This window comes from Myotis davidii, unplaced genomic scaffold (genome assembly GCF_000327345.1).
Source record: "Myotis davidii unplaced genomic scaffold, ASM32734v1 scaffold937, whole genome shotgun sequence".
NCBI lineage: Eukaryota > Metazoa > Chordata > Mammalia > Chiroptera > Vespertilionidae > Myotis > Myotis davidii.
This window is the reverse complement of record NW_006288252.1, coordinates 1,453,430-1,464,347: the sequence shown is the minus strand read 5'-3', so window position 1 is coordinate 1,464,347 and position 10,918 is coordinate 1,453,430. Positions and strand designations below refer to the sequence as shown.

The following is a 10,918-nucleotide window of genomic DNA, read 5'->3' as shown; positions in this document are numbered from 1 at the left end:
CGTTCGCGGGCTTCCGTCCGTGAGGGGCTGTCCACTCAGCACACACCGCAGGCTCAGAGCCTTCCTCGCGGCGCTCAGTGGGAATGCACACAGCAGCACAGTAGGGTCTGGGCACGTACGATCTAGTTGATGGTGTAGATTTTTACCGAAAGCCCAGGTCAGCCTGTAATCAGAATTTATAGCACACTCAGACATGCGGGCTGAGAGCGGCCGAGGCCCCGCTGCCCGGGTCCGCGCTCCGGGACGCGCTCGTTGCGGAGTGATGGTGGGAAGAGTGCTCTCTGACGCGCTCCTCTCGCTTCCCTGGCTCGCTCTCTGGCGCGGGGACAGACCTGTGCCTTTGAATTCACGTGAGGTAACTGTGGACTCGTTTGAGTTTTTCTCACCTTTCGTGAAGGAAATTAGAATTTTGCTTATTGGCTGACAACCGGAGTTCTAACCGGTTGTGTTGACTGCTACCTTGAATGTAGAATTTTCACACCTAAACACGCTGCCCGCATGTTACCCTCGTCAGGCCTTGTCTGGGTGGGTCGCCCGCCCCTTGTTGTCTTTCCTGGGAAGTTGAAGTGGACTTTCACGTGGCTGGGGTTTGTCCCCGCAGAGGAGCAGTACGTCTCGGACGTCCTCAGCTACATCGATCACGGAGACCCGCAGGTGCGCGGAGCCACGGCCATCCTCTGCGGGACTCTCGTCTGCTCCATCCTCAGCAGGTCCCGCTTCCAGGTGGGGGACTGGCTGGGCTCCGTTCGAGCTCGCACAGGTAGCGGCCAGTTTCTGAGGGTTGCCCTCTGGGTGTCATTGCCAAGTTCAAGTTCACACGCAGGCATTTGTGGCTTGCTCTGTTCAGGAAACACGTTTTCTCTGGTGGACTGCGTTCCTTTGCTGCGGAAAACGCTGAAGGATGAGTCATCCGTTACTTGCAAGTTGGCGTGTACAGCCGTGCGGGTGAGCGCTGTGGACCCCTGTGCGCGTTGGGAACCTTACCACTAGTACAGTTAAGATGGCACGTGTCCCAGCATGCACTGTTGCCAACAAGAATAAACGTCTGTGTATCCATCGCTTTGCTTTAGGGATAAACCGTTGCCGATAAACTTACGGTTTAATGGACTGTTTTAAAAGCTCTGGTTCTCAGAATATTCTCATGGGGTTAGCTGGTTTGAAATATACCTTTTTCCTAAGAGCGTGTTTAGAAAAAGATCTCGCTCACATAAGTGGCAAAGCTGTTGAGTTAAAAATGACAACTCGTTGAGGCCGTCGGACACACAGTTAGAGTGAGGCTGGAGGCGTTAGTCACCTCTGTCCGTGACAAGTGGCGGCCCCGTCCTTGGCCTGGCAGCTGTGCAGCCTTTTCGCCCTGGTCATAGTCCCCCCCGCCCTTCACCAGCCGCACTGTGAGGTGCGCAGGGACATCGGGTAGCATCAGGGGCAGGCTGGCCCTGGGCCTCAGATGTGTGGGAAGTGGCGGGTGACGGTGCCATTCCTTGTGCTGCTGATGCGTGTTCACAGCATGGGAGAGGCCGTGACCGAGGCAGAAATGGGAGGAAAAGGAAAACTAAGTTATGTGACAGGGACACGCTTCGAAACGCAAGTTTGCTGAAGTAAAGCATGTATCGCAAATGTCTCTGAGCACGTGGAGCAGTGTGTGTGTGCGAGGTGCACGTGGACCATTGTGTGCGAGTGAGTTGCACGTGGATGAGTGTGTGCAACTGAGGTGCACATGGACCAGTGTGTGTGTGAGGTGCACGTGGACCATTGTGTGCAAGTGAGTTGCACATGGACCAGCGTGGGTGAGTGATGTGCACGGGGACCAGTGTGTGCACGTGATGTGCACATGAACGAGTGTGTACTCGTGATGTGCACATGGGCCAGTATGGGTGAGTGATGTGCACGTGGACCAGTGTGTGTGTGATGTGCACATGGACCAGTGTGTGCGAGTGATGTGCACATGGGCCAGTGTGGGTGAGTGATGTGCACGTGGACCAGTGTGTGTGTGATGTGCACATGGACCAGTGTGTGTGCATGATGTGCACATTGACTAGTGTGTGTGCGGGTGATGTGCACGTGGACCAGTGTGTGCACGTGATGTGCATGTGGACCAGGGTGTGTGCGTGATGTGCACATGGACCAGTGTGGGTGAGTGATGTGCACATGGGCCAGTGTGGGTGAGTGATGTGCACGTGGACCAGTGTGTGTGTGCATGATATGCACATTGACTAGTATGTGTGCGGGTGATGTGCACGTGGACCAGTGTGTGCACGTGATGCGCACGTAGACCAGTATGGGTGAGTGATGTGCACGTGGACCAGTGTGTGTGTGATGTGCACATGGACCAGTGTGTGTGCGTGATGTGCGTGTTGACTGGTGTGTGCGTGTGATGTGCACGGGGACCAGTGTGTGCACGTGATGTGCACAGGGACCAGTGTGTGCACGTGATGTGCATGTGGACCAGGGCGTGTGCGTGATGTGCACATGGACCAGTATGTGTGCGTGATGTGCGTGTTGACTGGTGTGTGCGTGTGATGTGCGCGGGGACCAGTGTGTGCACGGGCTGTGTGTGTACTGGTCTGTGCACGTGCTGTGCACAGGGACCAGTGTGTGCACGTGATGTGCATGTGGACCAGGGCGTGTGCGTGATGTGCACATGGACCAGTATGTGTGCGTGATGTGCGTGTTGACTGGTGTGTGCGTGAGATGTGCACGGGGACCAGTGCGTGCACGTGATGTGTGTGTACTGGTCTGTGCACGTGATGTGCACGGGGACCAGTGTGTGCACATCAGTGTGTGCACGTGATGTGTGTGTACTGGTCTGTGCACGTGATGTGCACGGGGACCAGTGTGTGCACGTGATGTGTGTGTACTGGTCTGTGCACGTGATGTGCACAGGGACCAGTGTGTGCCAGTGTGTGGCGCTTCTGACACTGTCACGCGGCCTTGCTCTCCAGCACTGTGTCATGAGCCTCTGTAGCAGCAGCTACAGCGACCTGGGGCTGCAGCTGATCACCGACGTGCTGAGCCTGAGGAGCAGCTCCTACTGGCTGGTGAGGACGGAGCTGCTGGAGACACTCGCAGAGATGGACTTCAGGTGCGCGCAGCAGGCCTCGCAGGGCGCGGGCCTCCAAAGGCGGGGCCTTTGGTGCAGGTGGTGGTGGTTACCAGCCCCAGATAGTGAGCGTCTCTAGCTAACCTGGTGTCCAGTCACCAGGGAAGTGGGTGGTGAGGATCATCAGGTAACTCCTGGGTTTGGAGTCACCAGGTCAGCCCTGCAGTGAGCAAGGCCGGTCACCTGTGCGGCAGAAACTGAGGGCTTAGAGCTGACAGCGCTCTGCTCCGTCTGCGCTCGGCCCCGCTCAGACCCTCCGCTCAGACCCTCCGCGTAGCCGAGTGCAGTGCCGGGGTCTCTGATGGAGGGGAAGGGTCACTTCCCGCCAGAGCTGGGTCAGTCTGGTCCGTAGAGCGTGCTCACCACTGCCCCAGACTTGGGTCGTATGGCTGCTTGGTGTGGAGCGTGAACTTGATCAGATGGGCTGCACTTTCTCGCGTCCCGGAGGAGTGTGGGTTTTCTGCCAGAGAGAATGTTTCTTTTCTTACCAGGGACTTTTTAAGCACCGTCTGGAGCAGTGGTTCTCAACCTTCTGGCTCTTTAAATACAGCTCCTCATGTTGGGATCCAACCATAAGATTATTTTCATTGCTACTTCATCACTGTCATGTTGCTACTGTGATGAATCGTCATGTAAATATCTGATATGCAGGATGGTCTTAGGCGACCCCTGTGAAAGGGTCATTTGACCGCCAAAGGGGTCGCAACCCACAGGTTGAGAACCGCTGGCCTAGAGGCTGGTCTGTGCCAGGCGCGTGCTGGCCGCCCTCTGTGGGCGTTTGCTGCATCCTCAGAACATCTCTGAGAATTAGGGGTTGTCTCTCCTGTACCCCTCAGAGGGGCCAGAGCCTGGGCGTGAGCACCTGCTGGCCGCGGCCAGTGGGCGGGAGGTGCAGCCCCTGCCCACAGTCCCCACATTTGAGCTAACTCTGCAGGCCCTGGAATCTTAAAATAATGCACGCTCGTGTTGCTTTTGAAGAGAAGCATTTTCTCAGCACATCTGATGGGCGGAGTCTGGAATTAGGAGAGGTTGTGACACCATTTAGTGGGTGCTTCCGGCTCCCCGCCTCTGCGTCCCGCCGCCGCCAGAGGTGCTTGTGGAGGGATGGGTGCTCACCGTGAAACATTTCCTTCGTCAGGTTGGTGAGCTTTTTGGAAGCAAAAGCAGAACACCTGCACAGAGGGGCGCACCATTACACAGGGGTAAGCACGGTCCCGCGGGGAGTGCGGGTGCATGGTGCCCGGGCTGCTGACCGCGAGCTCTTCCTCACCGCCTTCCCCAGCCGCTGACCGAAACCTCGGGACTCAGCCGGTCTCTTTTCTCTCTCAAAGCTTTTGAAGCTGCAAGAGCGGGTGCTCCACAGCGTGGTCCTCCACCTGCTGGGGGATGAAGACCCCAGAGTGCGACACGTGGCCGCCGCGTCGCTAGTGAGGTATTTGCCAGCGCCTTTTCTCTTCGGTTACTTTTCTGGCGAAAGCACCGATGTTGTGAGGGGACCGGGGAACATTCTGGGCCAGAGGCAGTATCCCTGCATCTTTCGCAGTCACTTCCAGCTGCGCCTCAGTTATCAGGGAAGAAGTTACTCACTGCCACGAGCCCAAAGCGCCATCGGCACCGCAGGACACTGACCCCCGAGGCCAAGTTGCACTCCCGAGTCTTTGCACATAGGGAATGGCACTAGGAAGGAAGTGAAAATCACCGTCAGTTCTGCCACTTAAAGATGATCGCTGTTAACATTTTGCTCTGTAATTGGAACAAAATATATAGAGCTTTGTAATCTAGTAATTTCCACTTAAACATTAGCAATTTCCTGTTATCAGATATTCTTCTAGAAGAGAAGTTTTAACTGGGGCCAGGTTTCACTATGAGATTGGGATAAGCCTTTATATAAGTATTATTTAGTTGGATATTAAAGTTATCTTTCTCTTTTCAATTGATTTTTTTGTTTTGTTTTGTTTAGAGAGAGGAAAGGAGAGAGGGAGAGGGAGAGGGAGAGAAAGAAATATCAATCAGTTGCCTCCGCCTGAATCCCAGCCGGTAATCACACCCACGACCTGGGTGTGTGACCTTTTGGTGTCGGAGCAACACCAGCCAGGGTGGAGCTGTCTTCCATTTAAATAATGAGCGGTGTTCCTTCCAGTCAGCATTGCCACACAAACTGCATAATTTTTGGAAGTTGAGTTACTAAGGCCAAGCTTTGGGATGTCCTTAAATTTTTTCTAATAGCGTTTTGAGGTGTAATTGACATGCCTTGCAGTACACGCATCTTAAACGTCCAACGGAAAGATCTTCAGTTCATTTCCGGACTGTGTAGCCATCACCACCGTCCAGTTTGGGACATTTCCGTGGCCTGCAGGGATCCCTCGTGCCCATTTGCAAGCTCCCCATTCCCACCGCAGCCGGGCAGCCAGGAGCCTGCGTCCTGCCTCCGGAGGGGGCCTCTTGGGCTGTTTCCATCAACGGGCCGAGCGACAGGCGGGCTGCTGCCCTGGCGCCTCTCCCTTGGGTTTGAGGGGCAGCCGCACAGGGACCTAGTGTTCTGTTCACTCGCTCACCAGGGGGTGGTCATTGTTATTTCCCCTTTTTGGTGACGATGAGTCATGTTGCCGTGAGCATCTGCCCGCGAGGCTTTGTGTGGACTTAGTTTTCATTCTCCTGGGTGGGCCCTGGCGGTGGGCTTCTGCGGGTGGGTGCTCTCTGCAACAGGCCCGTCAAACTCCCATGCGGACTGTGGTTGTGCCTAGTTCTCACCAAACATATTCCAGACAAGTTAAACGTGTCAGTTGTTTAGGAAGAAATTGGTATTTCTTTTTAAAAATAACACGTTTACTCAACAAAATCTAAGGAAAATATAAAAAAGTAAATAAAAATTCTTGTAATCAAACCACTCAAAGAAAACCAGTTAAATTTGGTGACATCTTTCCGCTTGCAGAGCTGGCATTTGCATTTCGTGATGCCCTGTGTGGTGTAGCTTTTCACTGGCTTCACGGGGTTTGTATGACTTGCCTGGTCAAAGATTTTGGATCTTTATCATTTTCTGAAAACGATTGCAATTTTATACCTTGAAGAATTGTGCTTAATGACCAAGTCTCCATAGAGGAAAGATACAGGGTTTTGCAAGTAAAATAGTGATTGTTTCTGAAAGTTCCGCACCCCTCCTGCCAGTGTGGGAGTCCACGCACTCACACAAACCCACAAAACGCTCCGCACGTGGGTGCGGGAAGGAGACCCCTGCTCCGCTGGGAGAGTCCCCCGGATTCTGCCTTTGGGCTCAGCGTAGCTTGGCGAGGGGTGGCCTGTGATTGGAGACCCCCAACATGCTAAAGGACACACGCCTGGAAAGTGCAGTGGGCTTCGCGGGCGGACGGTGATGGAGGCCTGCCACCTGACGGGTGGGGAGCTGCGGGCGGGTGTCCATGCTTCCTCCAGTGAACACCTTGCTTTCCGGTTAGGCTAGTCCCCAAGCTGTTCTATAAGTGCGACCAAGGGCAGGCGGACCCCGTCGTGGCCATGGCCAGAGACCAGAGCAGTGTGTACCTGAAGCTTCTCATGCACGAGGCGCAGCCCGCCTCCCACTTCTCCGTCAGCACCATAACCAGGTACGCGACCAAGCCCGTTGGGAAAGCGCCCTTTCCTCATCTAAACTGGATTTTCTAGGACAAAAACCCCAAAATGTTTAGGTGCAGGTGTTTCAGCAAATCATCTTCCTTTGATAGTATTTGTTCTTTTTCAGGATTTAGCTCCCGCCTCCTTAAGCTCTGCCGAGTCACACAGAAGTGACACCGTAAACTTTAGTTCAGTACGAGCCGCGTACTAAGTGTATTCCTCTGTAGGACCCTGATGCTGTCTTATCTAAAACGTGTCCGTGGAATGTTTCACTTTGTTTGTCTTGCCTATGCCCATTAATTTTTATATGAGTGGGCTATTTATTTACTTATTTTTATTTATTTTTTTGGTAATCCTCACCTGAGGATATTTTTTCCATTGATTTTTAAAGAGAGTGGAAGGGAGGGAGAGAGAGGGGAGAGAAAGAGAGAGAGAAAAAGACAAAGAGAAAAGAGATGAGAGAGAAACATTGATGTGAGAGAGACACACATCGATCAGTTGCCTCCCGTATGCGTCCCCGACCAGGGGTGGAACCTGCAATCTGGGTGTGTGTCCTGACTGGGAGTTGAACCCGCCACCTTTTGGTGTATGGGGCGAAGCTTCAAACAACTGAGCCGCACCTGCCAGGGCTCAGCCATTTTTTATAGAATAACTAGAGGCCCAGTGCACGAATTTGTGCACCAGTGGGGTCCCTCGGCCTGGCCTGCTGGATCGGGCCAAAACCAGCTCTCTGACATCCCTCTAGGCGTCCCAGATTGCGAGAGGGAGCAGGCCAAGCCGAGGGACCGATTGGGGAAGGACACAAAAGGTTGGTCAGCCGGGGAGGGACCATGGAAGGGCTCCAGGCATGTCCGGCCTGTCTCGTGCCATCCTGATTGGCCAGACCCCAGCAGCAAGTTAACCTACTGGTTGGAGCGTCTGCCCCCTGATGGTCAGTGCACATCATAGCGACTGGTTGACCGGTCAACTCTCTGCCCCCTGGTGGTCAGTGCACATCATAGCGAGCAGTTGAGCAGCCTTAGCATCTCATCAGCATGTTACGCTTTGATTGGTTGAATGGCTAACTGGACGACCAGACACAGGCTTTTATTAAATAGGATGACCACCTTATTTCCAGAGTTTCTTTAACTTAAAAGCCAAGACTGCTTTAACTTCTTGTAGCCTTTAATCTTAAACTTCTAAATGCCATTTGAGTTTTGTAAATGCCGTGAGCTCTAAGAATACATTTAAGTCTCCACCCTTTTCTTACCAGAATATACAGAGGCTATAACTTACTGCCAAGCATCACAGATGTCACCATGGAAAACAACCTGTCCAGAGTCACTGCGGCCGTGACCCACCAGCTGGTCACCGCCACGACGCGCGCGCTCACGGTGAGTCCTTCGGTGGCCGGGCTTAACAAGATTCGTTTTTACTCCTCTGTAAGGTCAGTTCTTTTTTGTTGTTAATTCTTTTTCTTTTTTTAAAAATATATTTTATTGACTTTTTACAGAGAGGAAAGGAGAGAGAAAGAGAGTTAGAAACATTGATGAGAGAGAAACATCGATCAGCTGCCTCCTGCACACCTCCCACTGGAAATGTGCCCGCAACCCAGGTACATGCCCTTGACCGGAATCGAACCTGGGACCTTTTACTCCACAGGCCGACGCTCCATCCACTGAGCCAAACCGGTTTTGGCTGTTGTTAATTCTTATCCAAGGATATATTTTCCAATGATTTTTAGAGAGAATGGAATGGAGGGAAGGGGGAAGAGAGAGAGAGAGAGAGAGCGACACATGGATTGGTTGCCTCTGCGCCACAACTGGGTCGAGGGTCACACCTACAACCCAAGTCCGTGCTCTTGGCTGGGAATCAAACCCAAGACCCTTTGGTGTGAGAGCTGACGCTCTAACTACCGAGCCACCGACCAGGACCATAGGTCAGTTCTTTTTTGTTTTTTAAATATATTTTTATTGATTTCAGAGAGGAAGGGAGAGGGGGAGAGAGAGAGAGAGAAACATCAATGATGAGAGAGAATCATGGGTTGGCTGCCTCGTACATGCCCCCTCCTGGGGATCGAGCCCACGACCTGGGCATGTGTCCTTGATCAGAATTGAACCCGGGACCCTTCAGACTGCAGGCCAATGCTCTGTCCACTGAGCCAAACCGGCCAGGGCAGGTTAGCTCTTAATGGTGAGATGGTGCTAGACTCATATGTGGGGCTTCCTAAGAAGTTATGATTCTTTGGACAAAATCTTGGTTTATTTCAATAGGAATATACACAACTTCATTCTGATTATTAAAAGTAGCAAATGCTCATTGTAAGAAATTCAGCCAACACAGGAAGACATAAAAGCCAAAATAAAAACTCTCATAATTTGAATGGTTTTCTCAGAAGTTTAAACTGTCTCTCGTATAACTGACTCAGAGACTTTGTAGTATATATTAAGGGGTAAAAACCAGATATACCAACAAGGATTTTGTATAATGTAATTATTTTTATCAGGATTTATGATGCTGGAATTGGAAATGAACCATAATATCCCAGAATCCAAGAATGATTGAATTCTGATTATGACTAAATACAGTGTAGATGGTAGTGCATTTATTATGCACCTATTAATATGATGCTTGGAGAAGTTTCAAAAGTTTACAGAGATATAACCTCAATTGTAATATTGAGTGACAAAAGGCACAATTCAAAACTGCATGCTTGTGTGTAGCCAGATCCAAGTTTTGAGAAATATTAACATATATATACTAGAGGCCTGGTGCACGAAATTTGTGTACTGTGGGGGGGGGATGTCTTTCAGCCCGGCCTGCGCCCTCCCGCAGTCCGGAATCCCTCTCACAGTCCAGGACCCCTCGCTCCTTACCACCTGGTTGCTCACTGTTCCTTACCTCTCTTGCTTGGCTTGCTGCTCCTTAGCACTGCTGTGCAGGCAGGAGAGGCTCTCACCACCACCACCGCTGCGCTCACCTGAAAAACTTAAAAGAAAAATCACTCATCTCCCCCTGCCTGCACAGTCCCCAACCTTCCCCCTCACCTCAGGGAGATGAGCCTGTCTTCTGGCTGAGCGGCGCTCCCCCTGTGGGAGTGCACTGACCACCAGGGGAAGCTCTAGCGTTGAGCATCAGCCCCTGGTGGTCAGTGCGCATCATAGCGACCGTTCGTTCTGGTCGTTCCGCTGTGACAGTCACTTAGGCGTTTATCATATAGACTAGAGGCCTGGTGCGCGAATTCGTGCATGGGTGGGGTCCCTCTGGGTGGCCTGCAGGGATCGGGCTGAACCCCGCAGTCCAACGCCGCCTGCAGCTCCTACCTGCTGCCCCCTTTCATCCCAGCCCCACTGTGCCTGCCGCGGGCTCGCGCCCAACCAGTCCCAGTCAGGAGAGGCTCACGCTGCCACAGCAGCACTCACCAGCCATGAGCCCTGCGTCTGGCGCCCTCCCAAGGGCAGTAGTCTGTGGGATCGGGCTGAAACTGGGTCTCTGTCATCCCCCGAGGGGTCCCGGATTGCGAGAGGGCACCGGCCAGGCTGAGGGACCCCACTGGTACACGATCGGGCTGGGGAGGGACTGTGGGAGGGTGCCAGGGCATGTCTGGCTCATCTTACTCAGTCCTGATTGGCTGGACCCCAGCAGCCACCTAGCCTACTGGTCGGAGCATCTGCCCTCTAGTGATCAGTGCACATGATAGCGACTAGTCGACCAGTCGACTGTTTGCCCCCTGGTGGTCAGTGCATCATAGCGAGCGGTTGAGCAGCCTTAGCATGTCATTAGCATATTACACTTTGATTGGTTGTTCAATTGTTCTGCTTTTCAGTCTATTTGCATGTTACCCTTTTATTATATAGGATATATGTTTCTCATACTTGGGAAAATGACAGGCAGAAAATTGCCAAAATTTATTTAGGATGGGTGATTTTTCTTTAAATTTTTCAGGTATCACAAATTTTAAAACAAAAAAGGGTAACTTCTATCATCAGGAAAAAGTATTATTCAGAGGTAGTGTCCCTTTGGTGGTGAGCAGGTCAGACCTGGTCCTTTCCCTGAAGAGACAGACGCAGCACTTCCTTGCCGTGGGAACTCCTGATGAGTCCTGATCAGCCTGAACGTGCCTTTCAGACATGAGATCGTGTGGGCTCTCCAGTCTCATTTTCCTTTGATTTGTTCAGGATATCATAAATGTTACATGGCCGCCGTATGTCAGGAGGGCTGGGGCTGTGCAGG

General features: G+C 52.3%; 1 protein-coding gene across 1 annotated transcript in view; it reads left to right on the top strand.

Moving 5' to 3' along the window:
• Positions 1-10,918, top strand: part of HTT (huntingtin) — a 105,532-nt gene that overhangs the window by 29,629 nt on the left and 64,985 nt on the right. The window contains exons 17-24 of the mRNA XM_015561565.1: positions 40-100; positions 406-760; positions 848-945; positions 2,943-3,082; positions 4,239-4,302; positions 4,432-4,532; positions 6,553-6,699; positions 7,959-8,079. Coding sequence (XP_015417051.1) covers positions 40-100; positions 406-760; positions 848-945; positions 2,943-3,082; positions 4,239-4,302; positions 4,432-4,532; positions 6,553-6,699; positions 7,959-8,079 — 1,087 coding nt within the window. The remainder of the gene's footprint in view (positions 1-39; positions 101-405; positions 761-847; positions 946-2,942; positions 3,083-4,238; positions 4,303-4,431; positions 4,533-6,552; positions 6,700-7,958; positions 8,080-10,918) is intronic.